Source organism: Dromiciops gliroides, chromosome 4 (assembly GCF_019393635.1).
Source record: "Dromiciops gliroides isolate mDroGli1 chromosome 4, mDroGli1.pri, whole genome shotgun sequence".
Lineage (NCBI taxonomy): Eukaryota > Metazoa > Chordata > Mammalia > Microbiotheria > Microbiotheriidae > Dromiciops > Dromiciops gliroides.
In genome coordinates this window covers 454,983,121-455,008,346 of record NC_057864.1, presented here as the reverse complement: position 1 = coordinate 455,008,346, position 25,226 = coordinate 454,983,121, and the positions used below count along the sequence as shown (strand labels likewise).

General features: G+C 42.9%; 4 protein-coding genes across 4 annotated transcripts; all 4 read left to right on the top strand.

Annotated features, from left to right (window-relative positions):
* The first annotated feature begins 554 nt into the window (after positions 1-554).
* Positions 555-1,974, top strand: LOC122755544 (C-C motif chemokine 4-like). Its single transcript, XM_044004137.1, has 3 exons — positions 555-669; positions 1,284-1,398; positions 1,842-1,974. The coding sequence occupies exons 1-3, from the start codon at positions 597-599 to the stop codon at positions 1,927-1,929; spliced, it is 276 nt and encodes a 91-aa protein (XP_043860072.1). The 5' UTR covers positions 555-596; the 3' UTR covers positions 1,930-1,974.
* A 4,444-nt stretch (positions 1,975-6,418) lies between these two features.
* Positions 6,419-7,780, top strand: LOC122755545 (C-C motif chemokine 3-like). The gene is made up of 3 exons (XM_044004138.1): positions 6,419-6,532; positions 7,160-7,274; positions 7,693-7,780. The coding sequence occupies exons 1-3, from the start codon at positions 6,460-6,462 to the stop codon at positions 7,778-7,780; spliced, it is 276 nt and encodes a 91-aa protein (XP_043860073.1). The 5' UTR covers positions 6,419-6,459.
* Positions 7,781-11,960: 4,180 nt separating this feature from the next.
* On the top strand, positions 11,961-13,373 carry LOC122756085 (C-C motif chemokine 4-like). The gene is made up of 3 exons (XM_044005188.1): positions 11,961-12,069; positions 12,724-12,838; positions 13,262-13,373. The coding sequence occupies exons 1-3, from the start codon at positions 11,997-11,999 to the stop codon at positions 13,347-13,349; spliced, it is 276 nt and encodes a 91-aa protein (XP_043861123.1). The 5' UTR covers positions 11,961-11,996; the 3' UTR covers positions 13,350-13,373.
* Positions 13,374-21,548: 8,175 nt separating this feature from the next.
* LOC122756103 (C-C motif chemokine 4-like) lies at positions 21,549-22,837 on the top strand. Its single transcript, XM_044005217.1, has 3 exons — positions 21,549-21,621; positions 22,216-22,330; positions 22,750-22,837. Exons 1-3 carry the CDS (start codon positions 21,549-21,551, stop codon positions 22,835-22,837), a joined length of 276 nt encoding a protein of 91 aa, XP_043861152.1.
* The last annotated feature ends 2,389 nt before the right edge of the window (positions 22,838-25,226 follow it).

Here is a 25,226-nt window from a genome sequence, read left to right as displayed (position 1 = left end):
CCATATCCAGCGACTTGGACAAGTCACTTCTCTCTGGGCTGCAGTTTCTTTATCTGGAATCTAAAAGAGTGGGATTATACCACTAAGGGCCCTTCTAGCTATAAATCTGTAATGCTAAAGTCTAGACGGTTAGGATATCAAAGCAGTATGAAGATCATATTGAAAATTCCTTCATAGAGTCCACCAGAATTAATATAACTCTCCTTCTGATTTAGTTTTTCATGTTTCATCTGTCTCTCCTTCTAGTTTACATTCACCACTTCCCCTTTAACACACTTGGCACCTCTCCACATGAACACTTCTGTTCCGTTCATCCTCCCTCCCTTTTGTCCCATGATGAAACTGCACTGGGGTAGAGAGGCTCACTCCTTGACAGCAGCCTTTCATTTCTTGGGTTCACTTTTCAGTTTCCAATTCCCATCCTGAACACAAATGAAACCCTGGAATTTCCATTCCTTTTGTGTTCCTTCTTCCTCTCTGGGTACTCCCAGAACTCCCTATATAAAAAGAGTGTCTAAGCATGAGACAGAGACACAGACCTCCAGAGTCTCTTAGCTTGTGCTCTGCTCTTCTAGCCCATCTCTCCTTCCAGGATCATGAAGACCTCTGTGGCTGCCCTCTCTATCCTCCTGATCATGACCTTCAGCTATCTGGCATCCTCTGCTCCAAGTAAGTGGGCTTCCTCCTGCCCTCTGTGGCTGTGCACAGGCTCTGGTCATATGCTGGATAGAACTTTGACAGGATAAAAGCTTGTCTGTGCGACTGGGGAAGGTGAGGACTGACAAGATGGGGCAGGGGCAGGAGCAGAGAGGATGCCTGTGTCTTTTGGACTTGAAGGCCTTAACCTGCCCTTGACAATATATGCAGGTTAAGTGTTAGATGGAGCTAGGACAGGAGAGCAGAAAGAGCAACAGAATGGGTTCTGTGCCTGGCTAAATTCTCATTCTGGCTCTGCTGCTCATTACCCATGTGATCTCTAGTAAGTGGTTTCTTTGACAAAAGGCAGGAATTGGAAGGGCAGGTCTCTGACATCCCTTCTAGCTCCTTCCACCCAAGCTTCCTCAAACTATCCCCTATGGGGATGGGAACATCAGGTCTGATCCTCCCCCAGGAGCAACGAGAATCACACCTAGTCCTGGAGGCAGGCAGGTTAAGGGAGACATGAGGGATCATCTCTCCTGTGTGCCTGGTACTGAGCATGTCCCTGGGATGGAGTCAGCAGCTAAGCAATGTCAGCTGTGAACATATGACCTCACTCATCTCCTGCCTCTCCTTTCTTGCAGTGGGCTCTGACCCTCCCATCTCCTGCTGCTTCTCCTATGTTCGTCAACAGATCCACAGAAAATTTGTGACAGACTATTATGAGACCAGCAGCCTTTGTTCTCAGCCAGCTGTGGTGTGAGTATCTACTCAATGAATCTCTTGAGGGGATAGAGGGAGAGAGGATGGGAAGAGGAAATGGGACCATTGGCCAAATAGAGGGATCAGACAACTCAGGGGAAACCCTTGTTAGAGGGGAAAGAAGTCCCACAAGTAGTCCCTCACCAAGTTTGGATTCTCCATGGAGCAATGAGGGAGGTACTCACCCCAGGGGAAGGGAGAAAGTGAAGCAACAGGAATTCTATGGCCAGATGAGGCTGCCTGAGAGACTCCCCACTGGACAGGTCTTTAGAGAAAACTTAACTGAATCAGAATGGCCTGAGAGATGTTGCGAGAGGTGAGGATTGTCCTTTAAGTCCCTCAAGAGATGTGCAAGAAGTAGGCAGTGCTGGACATGAGGAGGACACAGGGAAGCCTCTCCCCCTCCATGATATCTCATCTCTCCTGCTCTCCCTCTTCAGGTTCCGGACCATAAAAGGTCGGCAGGTGTGTGCCAGTCCCAGCGATGCCTGGGTCCAGAGCTATGTGGAAGACCTGGAGCTGAACTGAAAGGCTCAGGGGGCTTAGACAGTGAATCTTAAAGGGAAATGGACCAAGCCAAGGAATTCCACAGTCAGATGAAATCTCTCCAGACTTCAGCTTTCCTGAGATCCTCTCTCCTATTATAATTTATTTTTGTATGTGAGATTTGTTTTGTGTAAATTATTTTGTGGCCATTTTGGGCATTTGTTGTTGCTATTTGCACTTCTGGAAGACAACTGTTCCCCATGGGAACCTCTGTTAGCAGCCTGGCCCCTCTTCTTTAGAGTCCTTTGGGTCACCTGCTGTATTCTAGGAACACCTGCAGAACAAAGATTTCAGAATAAAACTTTTGAAAACCTTATCTTTCTGCTGTGGTTTCAATATTCTTTGGGGATGAGGTGCTCAGAAGTGGGAGTTCTACTCTTATCCTATTAGATTGGTGCAGCAATATTGGAGAACAAAGTTTCTGTCATAGCTCTGTGGCTTGGTGGACTGCCATCTCACTTTGAGGCAGCAGTTGATGGGGATTCCAAACATGCTATCTTCTCCCATGGTGAGAAGCAAGTTTCCAGGAATAGGGAGGCAATGTTCCTATTGTTCTCGTCTGGTATGACAACACAGGGAGTCTTTGGATCAGTCTTGGTATACACAGTTTCAGAAGACCTTTGGGAAGCTGGATAATGTCCAGAGGAAGGCAGCCAAGGTCCCAAGAGGATGAATTGAAGGAACTAGGGATGGTTGGTGGAGAGAGGAGAAGATCCAGTTTAGACATGATTTCTATCTTCAAATATTGGAAGTTCTGTCCTGTGGAGGAGTGTAGATTTGTGCTCTTTGGGGCCCAAGGATAGAATCAAGGGCAAGGGGTAGAATTTGAAAGGACCTAAATTTGGGCCTGACATTAGGAAAAACTTAACAATTATAGCTGTTCAAATGGGAAGGGACTGGGTCAAGCTGTGGTGGGTTCCGTCTCCTGTGGAGGTCTTTAAACAGTGGCTAGGTAACTACCTTGAAAGGATGTGATAGTGGGGATTTTTTTAAATCACTTTTTGGAATGGATGACTGTTGTTGTTGTTGTTGTTGTTGGATCATCTCAGTTGTGCCTGACTCTGTGACCCCATTTGTGGTTTTCATGGCAGAAACATGGGAGTGTTTTGCCATTTCCTTCTTTAGCTCATTTAACAAATGAGGAAAGTAAGGCATCCAGGGCCATATAGCTGGTAAGTTTCTGAGGCCAGATTTGAACTCAGGAAGATGAGTCTTCCTCACTTCAGGACCAGTGCACGATGCACTATGATGCCATCTAGCTGCCCCAATGACTATGGTCCCTTCCAAAACTCAGATTTTATGGTTACTTGATATTCTCAGAGTATAGGTTGAAAAAGCCATCTCATAGCAATTGTAATGAAATACCAGGGAAGATGCAGTGTGGAGATAGACAGACAGAGACAGACAGAGAGACAGAGACAGAGACACACACAGAGCAACAGAGAGACAGACACACAGAAAGAGATAGAGACAGACTCACACAGAGAAAGACATACACACAGAGGCAGAGAGAGAGAGACGGAGACAGAGAAGCAGAGACAGTCAGAGACAGACACAAAGAGAGACAGAAACAGTCATACGCAGAAAGACACAGAGAGATAGAGAGAGACAGAGAGAGACAGAGTGACAGAGAGACAGAGAGGCAGAGACAGAGAGACAGACACAGAGGCAGAGATAGTCACACACAGAAAGACACACACACAGAGACAGAGACAGAGAGACAGAGACATAGAGAGAGACATTGACAGAGTGAGAGACAGACACAGACATACAGAGACAGACATACAGAGACAGAGAGACAGAGATAGTCACACACAGAAAGACAGAGAGAGAGAGAGAGAGAGAGAGAGAGAGAGAGAGAGAGGTAATTAGAATTGGGATTATTTTAAAAGGTGTGGCAGGAGAGAAAAAGCTTAATTTGGAGTGCCTGAGTTCAAATCCTTGCTTCACTACTTATGTTAGTATGCAGTAGTCACTTACCCACTCCAAACAACTATATGGACTCAGCGTGTTTCATAATAATAGAAAAATAATATTTTTCAACTATGGAAAAACCTATAGTGAACTGACCAATATGGATTTCAAGTCACAAGATTCAAATTCTTATTCTAGTCTAGACACATCCTAGATTCAAAATGAAAAAAATTAACTCCTCTATTTTCATTATTTATATTTTTGTAAGACTGAGCTACAGAATAAGAAAATCCATCTTTGCCATATATCAATTAAAGTAGCCATATCCTGTTGGATGATCTCCTTCATATATCTCCCCACTCCACTCCATCCTTCACTCAGCTGTCAGTGATCTTCCTAAAGAACTGGTCTGCTCATGTCACTCCCCCACTCAGTAAACTCCAGTGGCTTCCTATCACCTCTAGGATCAAATATAAAATTCTCTTCTGAACTTTCCAAGCCCTTCACACCCTGTCTCTTTCTTCCCTTCCTCCTTTTCCAACACTTTGCTGCCCTCCACTCATTCTATCATCCAGTGACACTGACCCCCTTCCTATCCCTCCACTAGACACTAAGGTCATTTTCACCTCTTGGTCCTATGCCTTGCCTTCTCCACTGGTGGACCCAGCTTGTCACAATTGACTCCCTTCACCTCTCTCTACCTCCTCTTCCCCACTGTCCCTTTGGTTCCCTCTGAAATGCTATCAGAAGCTCTAGCTGAATATACTTGGACAAATCACTTATAAAAGTATGTTACTTTTTCCCAACTCTAACACGTAGATAGGACTTTCTACCCCAGAGGCCAGGAAACTGAGGGATAGTGAGTGAATAGAAAGCCTTGGATGAAGTACTGTCACCTCTTTGTGTTTCAGACTTTTAATTTGTTATTTGAGCATATTATTACCTGCTAACATGTCACAGGATTGTGGTGAAGACCATGAACTAATGTATATATAAGTTCCTGAAATGCACCCAATCCTTCCTGGAAATCTCAACTTGGACTCTGCCAGGCATTAGCTGTGTGATCTGGAGGGAAGTGGTAAATTTGAGACAGCAGCAGAGACTGATGAAAGAAATGCAGAACTAAATAGGAAGGAGAGTTATGTTCACCATTGATTGGAAGGTGTATACAGCATGGCCTTTATACAACTTTGATATTATAACTATCTAGATTCTAGGCTTGTAGATTTAGAACTAGAAGGGCCCTTAGTTGTCTAGTCCGATGCCCTCATTTTAGAATAAAAGAAACTGTGGCCCAGAGAGAAGGGCCTTGTTTAAGGTGATGCCAATAGTGAGGTGCAGATTCTGGATTGTATGCACAAATATCTCCATTTCCCCTGCACTCCTCATTTTCTCTTCTTTAACATGAGTGTCATTTCCACTGGATAAAAAAATGATGTATATACGAGAGTTATGTACTTTAAAATATCCTGTCATTCTAGTTTTTGTTTCATACCTACACTCTTCCCAGAGTCTCCTGTTGTCTCCTTTACCATGGAGGAGATAAGAATTAGCAGCCCTGCCTACTTCATAAGGTTGTTATGAAGATGATATGACAATCAATGTCAAAATATTTTTAATTAAAAATTTTTTTAAAAAATTATTATTATTATTTTTTGCAGGGCAATGGGGGTTAAGTGACTTGCCCAGGGTCACACAGCTAGTAAGTGTCAAGGGTCTGAGGCCGGATTGGAACTCAGGTACTCCTGAATCCAGGGCTGGGTGCTCTATCCACTGTGCCACCTAGCTGCTCTTCTGCATTCTTAAAGTCATAGGAATGTAAGCTGTTAATATCATCACACAAGAAAGCAGGTGTAGGGATGTAGTCTACATTTCATGGACCTGCTCCTGACCACCCTTTCCACAAGAACTGTCCATGGGTGCCTCTGAAGGAACACGGTTGGTTTCTATATGTGGACTGTTCTCTGTGAGCATAAATATCTGAAGTTAACAGACCTGGGATCATATGCAGCATATACTTCTGACTGCCAGTGTGACCTTGGACAAGTCACTTCTCTCCAGATCAGTTTCTTTAGCTGGAAAATGAGAGTGTTGAACTACACCATCTAGGACCCTTCTAAGTCTAAATCTGTGGTCCTAGAGTCAAGGCGGTTAGGATGTTAAAGCAATGTAAAGGTTATGTTGAATACTCTTCATATGAATGGTCAACAAAAACTCTCGAATTTGCTTTTGTACATGTGTCATATGCTAGCTTGAGTTCACCACTTCCCCCTTAGCACCCTTGCCACTTCACCACATGCATACTTTTCCTTTGTCCTTCCACCCTCATCTTTCCTCCGTGATGAAGCTGTCTTGAGGGAGACAACCTCAGTCTTTGAAACCAACCTTGCATTTTCTGGGCTCACTTTTGAGTTTCCCACTCCTACAATGACCTCAGTTCTATACCAGAATTTCCATTCCTTTTATGTTCCTTCTTTCTCTCTGGGTATTCCCAGAAGCCCCTATAAAAAGAGGGTCCAAACCATGAGACAGAAGCATAGACCTCCTGAGTCTCTTAGCTTGTGCTCTGCTCCTCCAGCCTCTTCTCCTCCCAGGATCATGAAGGTCTCTGTGGCTGCCCTCTCCATCCTCTTGGTTATGGCCTGCAGCTCTTTGGCATCCTCTGCTCTAAGTAAGTGGGCTTCCTCCTGCCCTCTGTGGCTGTGTTCAGGCTGGTCATTAGCTGGACAAAACCCAGACAGAAGATAAGCCTAGTCTGACCATAGGGATCTCTGGAGGTTGGGGAGAGGAAGGACTAGAAGTGAGGGACAGGAGCAGGGGAAGGGAGGGTGTCTATGCCTTCTGGACTTGAAGGCATTAACATTCCCTTTACCGTATATGCAGGTAACATGTTAGAAAGAGTCTGGACAAGAGAGCAGAAAGAGCAATAGAATAAGTTCTGTACTTGGCTAAGTTGTCAGTCTGACTCTGCTGCAAATTATCCATGTGATCTCCAGCAAGTGGCTTCCCCAACCAAAGACAGGAACTGGATGGGCAGGTGTCTGACATCCCTTCTAACTCCCCCTGCCAGGGTTCCTCAAGCTATCCCCTATGGGGATGGGAACATCAGGTCTGATCCTCCCCCAGGAACAATGAGGATCACACCTGGTACTGGAGGAGGCTGGGTAAGGGACACATGAGGGATCATCTCTCCAGTGTGCATGGTACTGAGTATGTCCCTGGGATGGAGTCAGCAGCTAAGCAGTGTCAACTGTGAACATATGACCTCACTCATCTCTTGCCTCCCCTTTCTTTGCAGCGAGCGCTGACTCTCCCACCTCCTGCTGCTTCACCTATGTTCGTCAACAGATCCACAGAAAATTTGTGACAGACTATTATGAGACCAGCAGCCAGTGTTCCCAGCCAGGTGTGGTGTGAGTACTAACCCATTGATTCTTTAGAGGGAATACATGGAGAGGGAATAGGAAGAATATGGATTAGGTCATTCAGGGGAAACCCTTGTTAGAAGGGAAAGAAATCCCACAAGTGGTTCTTGACCAAGGTTGGGTTTTCCATGGATGAAAAGGGAGATCCTGGTGCAAGGGGGAGGAAGAAATTGAAGCAACAGGAATTCTATGTCCAGATGAGGCTTTCTGAGAGACTCCCTCCCCACTGGACAGGCCTCTAGAGAGAACCTGACTCAGAATGGCCTGAGAGATGTTGTGAGAGGTGAGGATTGTCCTTTAAGTCCCTCAAGAGATGTGCAGGAAGTGGGCAGTGCTGGACATGAGAGAACACCAAGAAAGACATCTCTTTGCTTGCCCTCTCATCTCTCCTCTTCTCTCTCCCCAGGTTCCAGATGAAAAAAGGCAGGCAGGTGTGTGCCAACCCCAGTGATGCCTGGGTTCAGAGCTATGTGGAAGACCTGGAGCTGAACTGACAGGCTCTTTCAAGTCCTTTGGGTCACCTGCTGGATTCCATGAACATCTGCAGGACAAAGATTTCAGAATAAAGCTTTTGAAAGCTATGATCTTTCTGCTGTGGTTTCAATGTTCTTTGGGGATGTGAGGCTCAGAACGGGGAGTTCTGCTCTCATCCTTTTAGATTGGTACAAGGTTTCTGTAATATCCCTGGGGCTTGGTGGACTGCCATCTCATGCTGAGGATAGAACCAAGGGCAAGGGGTGGAATGGGTGAGGACCTTGAATTCTCTCTTTTCGAGGACATACACCTCTGGCATTGCCACATCATGTCCTCACATTCCCTTGGATTTCTCCATGTCACATGTGACCCAGTTTAGGTAGTAGGACACTGAGGAAGAAAGGGAGATTGACTTATGACTGACCACAGGGAGGAAGAGGAAGCACTGAGCCCAGAGTAGAGCCACAGTGCAAACCTATATTGAGGCAAGATTAGGTTCTACAAACCCAACCACTGACCTTAAGAAAGTGATATTCAAACATATGTCAGAGTGTCTCCCAAATCACCCTGACCCTCACACATTGTAAATTTATTCTTTTATTGTTATGAACCTCAAAATATCAACAAATGTGAACATTTCAATATGGAAAGAATTACAGAAAAGAGGAGTGTGCATAGATTTTTGTATTTCTATTGAATGCAGGGATTTTAGTTTTATTTTAAGGGTTTGAACAGTGGTAAATACTCATAAATTTGCTTGGTTTTTAGAAGAGTCGGGAAATAATCTGCTAAATACTCTTAATAGTTTGTGCCTAGAATGTCTTATGTCCACTCATTTTCTCATTGTTCCCCTTTCTTTTGTTTCTTTTATACTTGCATTGCTATCAGTTGTTCTAAAAAGCCTTCCTATATAAACAAAACCCAACAAAATGTTGGCTATACATGATAATGTTTTTAAAAATCCATTGGCCACCTCTAGTCTGTCATCTCACCATCAAAAGGTGGAAAACTTGCTTGATCTTCAATCTTCTGATGGAATGATGACTCATTTCAGGGGTCAGCATTCTCCAAGCATTTGAATTGGTTTTCATTGACAATAGTGCAGTCTTTTCATTAGCTCTTCTCCAGGTTCTGCTAATTTCCTTTAGAAATAGAAGCAAGTTGTGTCCTACCCAGGAGATTTGTCAGGATTCTGAATTCTAGCTCATATAAGAGGAATCCCTGAGGGGCTCCCTGACCAGGCAGAAGCTGCTCCTGCCTCCATGGTTCTCCCTGCTCTGCAGAGTCCTTCTTCTGTCTTGCTCCCCCCTGGCAGGCTTCTGCAGTTGTTTTCATTCTCACACATCCAGGTTTCCCGAGAAAAGGGTCAGAGAATAGGCTAGCAAAGTACCAAAAGTTAAATTGACAGTGGGTGTTATTAGAGTGTGGGGAAAAATAATCTTATTTCTCCCTATTTGGGATGCAACACTGTGAAATTCAATCTTCAAGTGAAGGTCCTGCAATTCTTTCCTATAACATAGTTCTCTGTTCTTAATATGTTGCTTTAACCAAGTTTAAGGTAATGTTAATAAATTAAAAGAAAAGCTACTAGTCTGTCCACTTAAGCTTTTTTTTTGTTTTACATTCATTTCACACATTGTTGTCTGTGTTATAATTCATACTTTTGATACCATTTCTGATGTGTAAAATTGGTTGCCTTGTAAATATCTTATAAAAATTCAATTGTAAATAAACTATTGTGGCTGTTAAAAAAAAGAAATAGAAGCAGCTAGTTGGCTCAGTGGATAGAGCACTGGCCCTGGATTCAGGAGGATCTGAGTTCAAATCCAACCTCAGACACTTAACACTTACTAGTTGTGTGACCCTGAGCAAATCACTTAACCTTCATTGCCCTCCAAAAAAAGAAATAGAAGCAAGTGAACATAGCAGCAGAGTGTGTAGCCAACCCAAGGAAATAACCCACTTGGGTCAACATTTTGTAAGTGAACAAAACAACTGGGAAAACTGAAAAGCAGCCAGACAGAAATCAAGCTTAGACCAACATCTCACACCATCTACCACAAGAAACTGCATGTGGAAATTGGAAAAGGAAGGCAGGAGATGTAAGGCTGTGTCAAGGGCTGAGGTTTTGCTTTTCAGTGCAGTTTCATCATGGGAGAGAGCGGAGAATGAATGAAGAGAAGCGAAATGTATATATCCTGGGGTGACTAGGGCATTGGGGGAGAAATAATAAACTTCAGACAGCAGTGGAGACTGATGAAACAAATGGAAAACTAAATATCAAAGAGATCAGAAAGACAGCATGACATCCATACCACCATGATATCATAACTGCCTAGATTTTAGGAGCATAGATTTAGAACTAGGAGGACCCTTGGTTGTCTAGTCCAATACACTCTTCTTAAAACTAAAAATCTGTGGGCCAGGGAGAGGGGCCTTGTTCAACATCATTCCAGTAGTGAGGCAGATCCTGGGTCCAGTCCCAGGTCAGCTGACTCCAGAACAGGATGGGAAAGTTCCATCTCAGCCACAATTCTCTAGTAACACACTATATTAATGATTCCTGAAAGGATAGTCTTGGAAAGGTCAATCTCAAAAAAATGTCAGGACAACTGAAGGAGATGGCTGTGCTAGCCCACCACTTCTGCACCCATTAAATAGTCACATTCTATTCCGAATCATCTTCAGCTTCCCCCCACATCTTTTTTTTCTTTTTTACCATGAATTTCATTTCCACTGGATAAGAAATTATGTATGTATGATGGCTGTATTTTTAAGAATTTCCCATAATTCTTTAAAAAAAATGTTTTGCCATAGTTCTAGTCAGTATTATATACCTACATTCTTCCTCAACTTCTCAGACTTTGAGAGTCTCACATAGCTTCCTCTCCCATGAAGATGCACCCCAGAATTTTGTCAAACCCTGCCTGAAGTCAGAAGGTGTAAGGTTGAATTCTGAATCTGTACCTTCCATGTTATTACAACTTGGACAAGCCATTTAATAAAAATTGGCGATTATATAGCAACTATTCTATAAATGATCTGATTAGAGTGTTGGCTAGAGGCCCTGTAAGGTTAAAGATCACAGAGCTAATAAATTTCAGAGATGGGACTTGAGCCCAGGTCTTTCTTACTTCAAGCCTAGGATTCCATCCACTTTATGTCAAGTCTCCTAAAGAGACCAGAGATAAGAATCCCAACCCTGCCTACTTCATAATGTTGTTGTGAAGGTGATATGGGATAATCAATGTCAAAATTTTTGGTTTCCTCAAAGTGTCATACAATCTAAGCTGTTGATATTTTTATGTAAGAAAGATGTACGGACTGCCAAAGAGCAGGGGTCCTCTTTCCATGGACCTGATCATAGCCACCATTTGTACAAAAATTGTCTGTGATTGCCTTAGAAGGACCAAAAGAGATTCCTTTGTATGGACCCTTCTCTCTGAGTATAAAGATGTCAAAATAAGAGACCTAGGACAATATCCAGTATCTGCTTGGACAAGTCACTTCTCTCCGGGCTGCAGTTTCTTTGGCAGGCACATGAGAGCATTGGACTAAACCAGCAAGGACCCTTCTCAGTCTCAATTTACAATCCTAGGGTGAAGGCAGTTATGATATCAAAGCAGTAGGAAGATCATGTTGAACACTTCATATCATTGGACAAGAGACTTTTTTTACCTGAGATTTTATTTTATTTTTTTGTGGGGTAACGAGGGGTTAAGTGACTTGCCCAAGGTCACATAGCTAGTAAATGTTAAGTGTCTGGGACCAGATTTGAACTCAAGTCCTCTTGAATCCAAGGCCCGTGCTTTATCCACTGTGTCACCTAGCTGCCCCAAGAGACTCTTTCTAATTGATTTTTTCTCATGTTTCTTCTGTCTCTGCTGCTAGCTTGAGTTCACCACTTCCACCTTATCACCTTGCCACCTCACCACATGGACACTTCTCCTCTGTATAACCCCATCTTCTTTCCCCCAAGATGAAAGTGCACTGGGGGAGGCAACCACAGTGCTTGACACCAGCCTTACATTTCCTGGGCTCACTTTTGAGTTTCCAATTCGTACCATGACATGAGCTCCACATTGGAATTTCCACTCATTTTATGTTCCTTCTTTCTCTCTGGGTACTCCGAGCAACCCCTATAAAAAGAGTGTTTAAGAATGAGACAGAGACACAGACCTCCAGAGTCTCTTAGTTTGTTCTCTGCTCCTCCAGCCCCTCTCTCCTCTCAGGATCATGAAGGTCTCTCTGGCTGCCCTCTCCATCCTCCTGCTCATAGCCTTCAGCTCCCTGGCTTCTTCAGCACCAAGTAAGTGAGCTTTCTGCTGCCCTCTGTGACTGTGCCAGGCTCTGGTCATATGTTGGATAGATGGCTGAGAGGAGACAAGCCTAGTCTGATTCTAGGAATCTGTGGAGATTGGGAAGTGAGAGACTGAAAAGATGGGGCAGGGGCAGGGGCAGGAGCAGGGAGGATGTCTGTGCCTTGTGCACTTGAAGGCATTAACCTGCCCTTGACAGTACATGAGGACTAAATGTGAGATGGAGCTAGGACAAGGGATCAGAAAGAACCCTAGGCTGGGGGCTGTGTCTGGCTACCTTCTCATTCTGTCTCTGCTGCTAATTACTCATGTGATATCCAGCAAATGGCTTCCCCAACAGGAGGCAAGAACTGGATAGGCAGTGATCTGAAATCCACTTCAACACTCCACCCCCCATACATATGCACACACTTCAGGGTTCCTCAAATCATCCCCTATGGGGATGGGAACATCAGGTCTGATCCTCCCCCAGGAACAATGAGAATCACACCTGGTATTAGAGGCAGGCTGAGTAAGGGAGGCATGAGGCATCACCTCTCCTGTGTGCCTGGTACTGAGCATGTCCCTGGGATGGAGTCAGCAGCTAAGCAATGTCAGCTGTGAACATATGACCTCACTCATCTCCTGCCTCTCCTTTCTTGCAGTGGGCTCTGACCCTCCCATCTCCTGCTGCTTCTCCTATGTTCGTCAACAGATAAACAGAAAATTTGTGGCAGACTATTATGAGACCAGCAGCCTGTGTTCCCAGCCAGGTGTGGTGTGAGTATCAACCCACTGAATTTCTTGAGGGGATAGAGGGAGAGAGGATGGGAAGAGGAAATGGGCCCATTGGGAACCTGGTCTAATAGATAAATCAGTGCACTCAAGGGAAACCCTGGTTACAAATATTAGGTTCTCCATGGAGCAAAGTGGGAGGTGCTGCCCCAAGGGGGAGAGAGAAACTGAAGCAACAGGAATTCTATGGCCCCATGAGGTTTTCTGAGAGATTCCCCACTGGACAAGCCTCTAGAGAGAACCTGATTGACTCAGAAAAGCCTGAGAGATGTTGCTGGAGAATGAGGATTGTTCGTTCCTTCAGGTCCTTGAGAGATGTACAGAAGTGGTCAGTCCTGGAAATGGCTGGAACACAGAACAACAACTCTCCCTCCATGACCTCTCATCTCTCCTTCTTTCTCTCCCTAGATTCCAGATGAAAAAAGGCAAGCAGGTGTGTGCCAACCCCAGTGAGACCTGGGTTCAGAGCTATGTGGAAGACCTGGAGCTGAACTGAGGGGCTCAGTAGCCCTGCAGAATTAATCTTAAAGAAAAATGAACCAAGACAAGGAATTCCACTGTCAGATGCAGGATCCCCAAATTCCTGCCTCCTGAGATCATCTCCCCCATTATAATTTATTCTTATCTATAAGATTTAATTTATGTAAATTATTTGGTGATGACATTGGGCATTTGTTCTTGCTATTTCCACTTCTGGGAAACAACAGTTCCCTATGGGGACTTCTCCCCTTTCTTCCATAAACTCCTGTGTGTCACCTGCTGGATGCCATGAACACATACATGACAAAGATTTCAGAATAAAACTTTTGAAAGCTATATCTTTCTTCTGTGGTTTCAATGTTCTTTGGGGATGAGGGGCTCAGAAATTGGAGTTCTGCTCTTATCCAATGAGATTGGTGAAGCACCATTAGCTAACAAACTTCCTCTAATAGCTCTCTGCCTAAAGGAAGAGCATCCCGGAGTTTAGCTTAAACCTAAAAACTCCTTCCCCTAGATTAATAATAAAAACTTGACTGACATCTCCCTATGAATCAGAAGGTTGATGGGGATTCCAAACACCCCATATTCTCCAATGCTGAGAAGCAAACTTCCAGGAATATAGAGAAAACATCCCTACTGTTCTGGTCTGGTATGACCACACAGGGAATCTTTGGATCAGTCTTGGTACCCATAGTTTCTTCTGACAACTCCCTCCCTCAATCTGTCCTCTCTTTTATCAGTCACCCTTCCTTTTCTTGCCCTCTTTTCCCCTGCTTCAGCCATCCCTTCTATCAGTACCACCCTTTTCCCCTTCTTCTTTTGCTTTCTTAATGAGTAAGCTAAGTTTCTTTATACAAATGGGAGTGTATATTATTCCCTCCCTGAACCAAATCTGATGAGACTAAGGTTGAAACAATGCTCACCCCTCCCTTCTTTCTCTCTATTGTAATGGGTTCTTTTTATGCCTCTTAATATGATGTAATTGATCCCATTCCACCTCCCCCCTTCCTCTCCTTCTCCTAATCTCCTTTTATTCTGTCCTTTTAGTTTCTTTATATCATCACATCAAAGTCAATTTAATAACAATGCCTTAATAGGGATACAGATCCCAAGAGTTAAAAGTATTACCCTCCCTCATAGGGATGTAAACAGTTTAACCTCTTTGAACAACCTCTCCCCACCCCACCCCCACCCTTGTTTAGCTCTTTATACTTCTCTTGAGTCCTGTATTTGGAGATCAAATTCAGTTCTGGTCTTTTTTCCCCTGAAACCTTGGAAATCCCTTATTTCATTGAATGTCAATATTTTCCCCTGAAAGAGAATGACCAGTTTTGCTGGGTAGTTGATTATTGGTTGGAATACAAGCTCCTTTGGCTTCTGGAATATCATACTCCAAGCCCTAAAATCCTTTAATATAGAAGCTGTCATATCATGTGCAATCTTGACTGTGGCTCCATTATATTGAAATTGTTTCTTTCTGGCTGTTTGGAGTATTTTCTCCTTCACTTGATAATTCTGGAGTTTGGCTACAACATTCCTTGAAGTTTTCCTTTTGGGGTCTCTTTCAGGAGGATGGAATCTTTCAGTGATGATTTTATCCTCTGATTCTACAATTTCAGTGCAGTTCTCCTTGATAATTTCCTGGAATATGGTGTCTAGCCTCTTTTCTTGACCATGGCTTTCAGGTAGTCCAGCAATTCTTAGATTATCTCTCCTGGATCTATTTTCCAGGTCAGTTGTTTTTCCAATGAGGTATTTCACATTTTCTTCTATTTTTTCAGTCTTTTGATTCTGCTTGACAGATTCTTGGTGTCTCATGGAGTCATTAGCTTCCATCTGCCCAGTTTTAATTTTTAAGGTATTATTTTCCTCAGTAAGCTTTTGCACCTCCTTTTCCATTTGGCCAATTGTATTTTTTTTTTGTGGGGCAATGAGGGTTAAGTGACTTGCCCAGGGTCACACAGCTAGTAAGTGTCAAGTGTCTGAGGCCAGATTTGAACTCAGGTCCTCCTGAATACAGGGCTGGTGCTTTATCCACTATGCCACCTAGCTGTCCCCCAATTGTATATTTTAAGGAATTGTTTTCCTCAGTCAATTTTTATGCTTCTTTTTGCAGTGTAACTCTCATTTCTCTCATTTCTTTTCCCATTTTTTCTTCTACCTCTCTCATTTGGTTTTGAGCTCTTCAAAGAAGGCTTTTTGGTCTTCAGACAAGATCACCTTCCCACTTGGGTCTTCACTTGTAGGCATTTTGACAAACTCATCTGAGTTTGAGTTTTGGTGTTCCTTTCACCATAGAAGCTGACAATGGTCAGGGTCCTTTTTTGTTTCTTACTCATGTTGTAGCCTATTTTTAAACTTATAAAGTTGAGGTCTGCTCCTGGGGCACAGGGGTCACTGTTGCAAGCTTCTTACTGCTCTCAGTTGCCCCACTCCCAGCTGTGTTGAGTTGCCTGCTATATTGAACTGTGCTGAACCACCCTCCCCTTTCCCCCAGGTGAGACAGATCTTTCCTGAAGTCTTCTAAATTATCTCAAGTAGGAGCATTGTGTCTCTCTGTCTTTTTGGAGGTTCTGTAGTTCCAGAATCTGTTTAGAGGTTTGATTTACTGTTGTTTCTGAGGGAAACTTGGGAAAGCTCAAGCCACTTCCTGGCTTCTCTCTGCCATCTTTGAGCAATAGCTTCTTGGTATTCATAGTTTCAGAAGAACATTAGGAAGCTGAAGAACGTTCAGAGGAAGACAACCAAGGACATGAAGTGCCCACAGTCCCAAGAGGATAAGATGAAGGAATAAGGGATGGTCAGTGTGGAGAAGTCAAGACCCAGTTTAGCCATGATTTTTGTCTTCAAGTATTGGAAAGTCTGTCCTTGCATAGCGTTGAAATTTGTGCTCTTTTGGGTCCAAGAATATAATTAAGGGAAAGGGGTAGAATTTGTCAGGACCTCAATTTTGGCATGACATTAGGAAAACTCCACAATTACAGCTGCTTAGATTGGAAGGGACTGGGTCAAGCTGTGGTGGGTTTCCTCTCATGTGGGGGTCTTTAAACAGTTGCTAGATGACCACCCACAAGATATGTGATGAGTTGGGAAGTTTTTTAATCACCTTTTTTTGTTTGTGGTTTTTTGGGTTCTTTTTGAGGGGCAATGAAGGTTACATGACTTTTCCAGGGTCACACAGCTAGTAAGTGTCAAGTGTCTGAGGCCAGGTTTGAACTCAGGTCCTCTTGAATCCTGTGTCTGTGCTTTATCCACTGAGCCACATAGCTGCCTCCTCAATCACATTTTGAAAATGATGACTATGTTTTCATGGTTGTTCAGTCATTTTAATCGTATCTGACTCTTTGTGATGATTTCTTGGCTAAAATAGTGGTGTGGTTTACCATTTCTTTTTTGAGTTTGACAGAGGAGGAAACTGAGTCAGAGTTAAGTGACTTGCTCAGAGTCACAGAGCTAATAAGTGTTTGAGGCCAGATTTAAATTCAGGAATATGAGTCTTCCTGGCTTCAGGCTGAGCATCCTATGCACTAATGTATGTGAAAGCTCCTCAAATGTTTCCAGTCCTTCTTGGCATTCCCACTTGGACTCTGATAGACATTATCTGTGTGTTCTTGGGGAATTCATTCAAACCTTCTCTCCTGGTTATCTCTTCATCCTGGTCTGAAGCTCACATGAGATAAGAGGGGCAGCAGAACATACTTTAAGAGCTATAAAGAGCATCAGTGAGACAAAGGTTGTTTCTTCTTTCTTGTTTTGTGTTAGTGGTGGTTTGGGGTAGGCAGTGTTGTCATTCTTTCTTCACTGTCTACACCACAGGGCTGCTGGGGAGATAAAATCTCAATGGAGTTTTGAAAGGGATTGGGAAAGAAATTTGTCTGTGTTGGACTTTATGCTCTATAGGTTTCCTTTCAGCTTCAAATCCCTGATCTGTTCTTCAGAATTCTCATTCTTAGGGGGGTTTGAAGTCTCCAAGGAACTGACATTTCTCTCAATAACCCTTTGAAATAGGCAGAGGATGTATTATTGTCCTCATTTAATGGGTGAGGGAACTGAGGCTCTGGGAGTTTAATTGATTGTGCCATGAGTATACAGCTAGGAAGTGTCCAAGGTGAGGTTCCCACACTGATACCAACATACTGTCTACTCTAACAGGCAAGTCTGGAATACTCCTCAAAGTGAATTAGAGTGAATCACTCCCTTTTTAATCACTAAGAGCTGAGAGTCCCTCAACATGGCCCCAAAGATGTGCCTCTCCTTTTTTTGGTCTCCATTTATATTTTAATTTTATTTCTATCATAGCTTACACTATATTTCTGAATGTCTCTGAACATCATTCCTTTAAAAAAGGTGTTAAAACCAAGCAGGTAATTAGTTGAACAAAACTCAGGGTACTTGAAGTATTAGGAAAGGAAAGAATCTGTGTCTAAAGGATGAGGATGATTGAATGACTTGCCCAGGGACACTCTGCCTGTTTGTTAATCAGTATTAGGGGCAGGATTTGTAGCTCAGCCTTCCTAACTCTAAGTTCAGTGCTCTTGCCACTATTCCACACTACTCATGCTGGAAGGGAAAAGGACAAGACATATACTAGACCTGACCTGACTTGTCATCTGAGGAGGATCCTGTTTTTCTGCCTGAAACTCAAGGGAAAGAAGTTCTCTTTGGTTTCCTACTGAATAAAAGGGAATGCAACACCCCTGTCTGGTTTCTTCTTCCCTCTTCCTTCTTGGTTCAGGAGAATGTAGTGAGACCCCCCTTTCTGTCTCTCTTCTCTTCCTCTCCTAGGCCTCCAGTCTTGCAGTGGAAGCCTGACTCAGGTGTTTCTGTGGCTGTAGTATAGCTTTGAACCTTGAACTCTTTCTTTTTTGGAGGGCATATTGCTCTGGCATTGGCATATTGGGTCCCCTCATTCCCTTGGTTCTCTCCATGTCCCATGTGACTCAGTTTGGGTAGTAGGACACCAAGGAAGAAAGAGGGAGAGTGACTTATGACTCTGAGCACAGGCAGGAAGAGGAAGCCCTGAACCCAGAGAAGAACCACTGTGCAAACCCATATTGAGGCAAGATTAGGCTCTGCAAACCCAGCCACTGACCTGAAGACAGTGATATTCAAACATATGTCAGAGTGTCTCCAAATTACCATCACATTATAAATTTATGTTCTTATTGTTCTGAATCTCAAAATATCAACAAATGTGAACATTTCAACATACAAAGAATAACAGAAAAGAGGAGTGTGTTTAGTGTTTGAACTTATATTGAATGTAGGGCTTTTTAGGTTCATTTTAAGGTTTTGAACAATGGTAAATTATCATAAATATACTTCATATTAAGAAGAATTTAAAAATTACTTGGTAAATACTCTTACTAGTTTGTGACCCCTTCCAGAATGTCTCATTTCTACTCCGTTTTTCATTGTTCCCCTTTCCTTTGTTCCTTTTACATTTGCCTTGCTGTCAGGTGTCCTAAAAATGCCATCCTTTATAAACAAAACAAAAAACAGGTTGGCCGTAACTGAAAATGTGTTTTATCCATTTGCCACCTCTAGTCTGTCACCTCACCATCAAAAGGTGGGGGAAATGCTTTATCTTCAGTCTTCTGATGGAATGATTACTCATTTCAGTGGTCAGCATTCTCCAATCATTTGAATTTGTTTTCACTGACAAGACTGCAGTCATTTCATTAGCTCTTCTCCAGATTCTGTTAATTTCATTCAGAAATAGAAGCTAGTGAACATAGCAGCAGAGTGTGTAGCCCACCTAAGGAAATCACCCATTTGGGTCAACATTTTGTAAGTGAAAAAGACAACTGGGAAATTTGGAAAGCAGCCAGACAGAAATCAAGCTTAGATCAGCATCTCACACCATCTACCACAAGAAGCTGTGTGTATCATGGTGGGAGTTTGCAACTGGAAATGGAAGGCAAGAAATGGTCATCTGTGTTAAGGTCTGAGGTTTTGCTTTTCAGTGCAATTTCATCACAGGGGAGAGTGGAGAATGGATGAGTAGAGGAGAAATGTGTGTGTCCTGGGATGACTAGGGCATTGAGGGGGAAGTAATAAACTTTTGCCAGCAGTAAAGACTGATTAAAGAAATAGAAAATTAAATATCACATTGAGTTATCTTCACTACTGATTTGAAAGAATATACAGTATGACTTCCATACCACAATAATATCATAACTGTTTAGATCTTAGGAGTATAGATTTAGAAATAGAAGGGCCTTTAACTGTCTAGTCCAATACAATCTTCTTAAAACTAAAAAAACAGTGGACCATGGAGAAGGGTCTTGTTCAACATCATTCCAGCAGTAAGAGGCAGATCCTGGGTCCAGTCCCAGATCACTTGACTCTAGAAATGGATGGGAAAGTTCCTTCTCAAAGAAATGTCAGCACAACTGAAAGAGATAGCTAATTCTAGCCCACCGCTTCTGCACCCATTAAATAGTCACATTCTATTTTCAGTCATCTCCATCTTCCCTCCACGTCTTGTCTTTTTTTTTTCTTTTTTAACATGAATTTCATTTATACCGGATGAGAAGTGATGTACACATGATGACTGTATTTTTAAGAATGTCCCATAATTCTAGTCAGTGTTTTATACCTACATTCTTCCCCAAATTCTTTTTTTTCTTTCCTTTTTTTCCTCCAACTTCTTAGACTTTGAGATTCTCACATTGTCTTCTCTCCTGTGGAGGTATGCCCCAGAATTTTGTCAAACCCTGCCTAAAGTCAGAACATGTAAGGTTGAATTCTGAATATATCCCTTCTATGTTATCACAACTAGATAAGCCATATAATAGAAACTGGTGATTGTATAGCAACTCTTATGTAAATGATCTGATCAGAGTGTTGGCTAGAGGAACTGTGAGGTTAAAGAGCACAGAGCTAATAAATTTCAGAGATGGGACTTGAGCCCAGGTCTTCCTGACTTCAAGCCTAGGACTCCATCCACTCTATGTCAAGTCTCCTAAAGAGAATAGAGATAAGGTAAGATGATTTGCTGGGAAGACATGGTTATTTTCAGCAATGCAATGATCCAATATAACTCTGAAGGACTTGTGAAAATTGCAATCCATCTACAGAGAAAGAACTGATGGTATCTGAAAATAGATTGAAGCATAATTTTTTGACAGTTCCTTAATCTGTTTTCTCCCACAACCAAGCTAATGTGAAGATGTTTTCCATGACTACATATGTATAACTTGTATTGATTTGCTTGAGCTCTTGGGGGTTGGGGGTGGGAAGAGATGGAGGAAGAGAAGTTGGAACACAGAGCTTTAAAGAAATTGATGTTAAAATTTGTTTTTACATGTAATTAGGAAAATAAAATTCTAAACATAAAAAAGAGAATAGAGATAATGCCAATCCTGCCTACTTCATAAGGTTGTAGTGATGATGATATGAGATAATGTATATAAAAATCTTTTGTGTCCTTAAAATGTCATACAATGCAAGCTTCTAAAATCATCACATAAGAAAGAAGATGTAGGGGCAATAGAAAACCAGGGATCCTCATTTCATGGACCTGCTCATGGCTACCATTTATAAAAAAAAATGGTCCATGAGTGGCCTTGGAAATACTCAAAGGGGTTCCTTTGTATGATCCATTCTCTGTGAATATAAAAACTTAGGACCATATTCAGTATCTTCTTGGACAAGTCACTTCTCTCTGGGCTGCAGTTTCTTTAGCAAGCATGTGAGAGTGTTGGATTTGGACCATTCTCAGTCCAAATCTACAATATTAGGATGGAGGCAGTTATGATATCAAGGCAGTATGAAGGTCATGTTGAATACTTCTTCATATCAACGGTAAATAAAAGCCTCTTTCTTATTGATTTTTGCTCATGTTTCTTCTGTCTCTGCTGCTAGCTTGAGTTCACCACTTCCCCCTTAGCAGCCTTGCCACCTCACCACATGGACACTTCTCCTCTGTATATCCCCTGTCTTCTTTCCCCCACGATGAAGTTTCACTAGGGGAAACAACCACAGTCCTTGACACTAACTTTGTATTTCCTGGGTTCACTTTTGAGTTTCCATCTCCTACCATGACATGAGCTCCACACTGGAATTTCCACTCATTTTATGTTCCTTCTTTCTCTCTGGGTACTCCCAGCAACCCCTATAAAAGAGGGTCCCACCATGAGACAGAGACACAGACCTCCAGAGTCTCTTAGCTTGTGCTCTGCTCCTCCAGCCCCTCTCTCCTCTCAGGATCATGAAGGTCTCTGTGGCTGCCCTCTCCATCCTCCTGCTCATAGCCTTTAGCTCTCTGGCCTCTTCAGCACCAAGTAAGTGAGCTTCCTCCTGAGATAAGGCTAGTCTGATCCTAGGGATTTGTGAAGGTTGGGAAGTGAGAGACTGAAAAGATGGAGAAGGTGCAGAAGGAAGGAGGATACCTGTGCCTTTTGAACTTGAAGGCATTAACCTGCCCTTGACAGTATATAAGAGTTAAATGTGAGATGGAGCTAGGACAAGGGATCAGAAAGAACCCTAGGCTGGGGGCTGTGTCTGGCTACCTTCTCATCTGTCTCTGCTGCTAATTACTCATGTGATGTCCAGCAAATGGCTTCCCCAGCAGGAGGCAAGGACTGGATAGGCAGTGATCTGAAATCCACTTCAACACTCCACCCCCCATACATATGCACACACTTCAGGGTTCCTCAAATCATCCCCTATGGGGATGGGAACATCAGGTCTGATCCTCCCCCAGGAACAATGAGAATCACACCTGGTATTAGAGGCAGGCTGAGTAAGGGAGGCATGAGGCATCACCTCTCCTGTGTGCCTGGTACTGAGCATGTCCCTGGGATGGAGTCAGCAGCTAAGCAATGTCAGCTGTGAACATATGACCTCACTCATCTCCTGCCTCTCCTTTCTTGCAGTGGGCTCTGACCCTCCCATCTCCTGCTGCTTCTCCTATGTTCGTCAACAGATAAACAGAAAATTTGTGGCAGACTATTATGAGACCAGCAGCCTGTGTTCCCAGCCAGGTGTGGTGTGAGTATCAACCCACTGAATTTCTTGAGGGGATAGAGGGAGAGAGGATGGGAAGAGGAAATGGGCCCATTGGGAACCTGGTCTAATAGATAAATCAGTGCACTCAAGGGAAACCCTGGTTACAAATGTTGGGTTCTCCATGGAGCAAAGTGGGAGGTGCTGACCCAAGGGGGAGAGAGAAACTGAAGCAATAGGAATTCTATGAGGAGACAAGGCTTCCTGAGAGACTCCCCACTTGACAGGCCTCTAGAGAGAACCTGATTGACTCAGAAGAGCCTGAGAGATGTTGCTGGAGAATGAGGATTGTTCCTTCAGGTCCTTGAGAGATGTACAGAAGTGGTCAGTCCTGGAAATGACTGGGACACAGAACAACATCTCCCCTTCCATGACCTCTCATCTCTCCTTCTTTCTCTCTCTAGATTCCAGATGAAAAAAGGCAAGCAGGTGTGTGCCAACCCCAGTGAGGCCTGGGTTCAGAGCTATGTGGAAGACCTGGAGCTGAACTGAGGGGCTCAGTGGCCCTGCAGAATTAATCTTAAAGAAAAATGAACCAAGACAAGGAATTCCACTGTCAGATGCAGGATCCCCAAATTCCTGCCTCCTGAGATCATCTCCCCCATTATAATTTATTCTTTTTTTTTCGTTTGTTTTTTTTTGTTTGTTTTGTTTTTTGCGGGGCAATGGGGATTAAGTGACTTGCCCAGGGTCACACAGCTAGTTAAGTGTCAAGTGTCTGAGGCCGGATTTGAACTCAGGTACTCCTGACTCCAGAGCCGGTGCTTTATCCACTGCGCCACCTAGCTGCCCCTAATTTATTCTTATTTATGAGATTTAATTTATGTAAATTATTTGGTGATGACATTGGGCATTTGTTCTTGCTATTTCCACTTCTGGGACACAACAATTTCCCATGGGGACTTCTCCCCTTTTTTCCTTAAACTCCTGTGGGTCACCTGCTAGATGCCATGAACACCTGCAGGACAAGGATTTAAGAATAAAATTTTTGAAAGCTGTATCTTTCTTCTGTGGTTTCAATGTTCTTTGGGGATGAGGGGCTCAGAAATTGGAGTTCTGCTCTTATCCAATGAGATTGGTGAAGCACCATTACCTAACAAACTTCCTCTAATAGCTCTCTGCCTAAAGGAAGAGCATCCAGGAGTTTAGCTAAACATAAAAATTGCTTCCCCTCCATTAATAATAAAAAACTGAACTGACATCTCTTTATGAGTAGGAGGGTTAATGGGGATTCCAAACACCCCATCTTCTCCAATGTTGAGAAGCAAACTTCCAGGAATATAGAGAAAACATCCCTACTGTGCCGGGCTGGTATGACTACATAGGGAATATTTGGATCAGTCTTGGTACCCATAGTTTCTTCTGACAACGTCCTCCCTCAATCTGTCCTCTCTTTTATCAGCCACCCTTCCTTTTCTTGCCCTCTTTTCCCCTGCTTCAGCCATCCCTTCTATCAGTACCACCCTTCTTCTTTTGCTTTCTTAATGAGTAAGCTAAGTTTCTTTATACAAATGGGAGTGTATATTGTTCCCTCCCTGAACCAAATCTGATGAGAGTAAGGTTGAAACAATGCTCACCCCTCCCTTCTTTCTCTCTATTGTGGTGGGTTCTTTTTGTGTGTCTTAACATGATATAATTGATCCCATTCCACCTCCCCCCTTCCTCTCCTCTTCCTAGTCTCCTTTTATTCTGTCCTTTTAGTTTCTTTATATCATCACATCAAAGTCAATTTAATAACAATACCTTAATAGAGATACAGATCCCAAGAGATAAAAGTATTATCCTCCCTCATAGGGATGTAAACAGTTTAACCTCTTTGAACAACCTCCCCACCCCCCCACCCCCACCCTTGTTTAGCTCTTTATACTTCTCTTGAGTCCTGTATTTGGAGATCAAATTCAGTTCTGATCTTTTTTTTTCCTGAAACCTTCGAAGTCCCCTATTTCATTGAATGTCTATCTTTTCCCCTGAAAGAGAATGATCAGTTTTGCTGGGTGGTTGATTATTAGTTGGAATCCAAGTTCCTTTGGCTTCTGGAATATCATATTCCAAGCCCTGCTATCCTTTAATGTTAAAGCAGATAAGTCCTGTGCAATCCTGACTGTGGCTCTATGATATTTATTTTGTTTGTTTTTTGTTTTGTGGGGCATTGGGGGTTAAGTGACTTGCCCAAGGTCACACAGCTAGTAAGTGTCAAATGTCTGAGGCCAGATTTGAACTCAGGTCCTCCTGACTCCAGGGCAGGTGCTTTATCCACTGTACCACCTAGCTGCCCCAGCTCCATGTTATTTAATTTGTTTCTTTCTGGCTGTTTGGAGTATTTTCTCCTTCACTTGATAATTCTGGAGTTTGGCTACAATATTCCTTGAAGTTTTCCTTTTGGGGTCTCTTTCAGGAGGATGGAATCTTTCAGTGATGATTTTATCCTCTGATTCTACAATTTCAGTGCAGTTCTCCTTGATAGTTTCCTGGAATATGGTGTCTAGACTCTTTTCTTGACCATGGCTTTCAGGTAGTCCAGCAATTCTTAGATTATCTCTCCTGGATCTATTTTCCAGGTCAGTTGTTTTTCCAATGAGGTATTTCACATTTTCTTCTATTTTTTCAGTCTTTTGATTCTGCTTGACAGATTCTTGGTGTTTCATGGAGTCATTAGCTTCCATTTGCCCAGTTTTGATTTTTAAGGTATTATTTTCCTCTGTAAGCTTTTGCACCTCCTTTTCAATTTGGCCAATTGTGTTTTTTAAGAAATTGTTTTCCTCAGTCAATTTTTATGCTTCTTTTTGCAGTGTAACTCTCATTTCTCTCATTTCTTTTCCCATTTTTTCTTCTACCTCTCTCATTTGGTTTTGAGCTCTTCAAAGAAGGCTTTTTGGTCTTC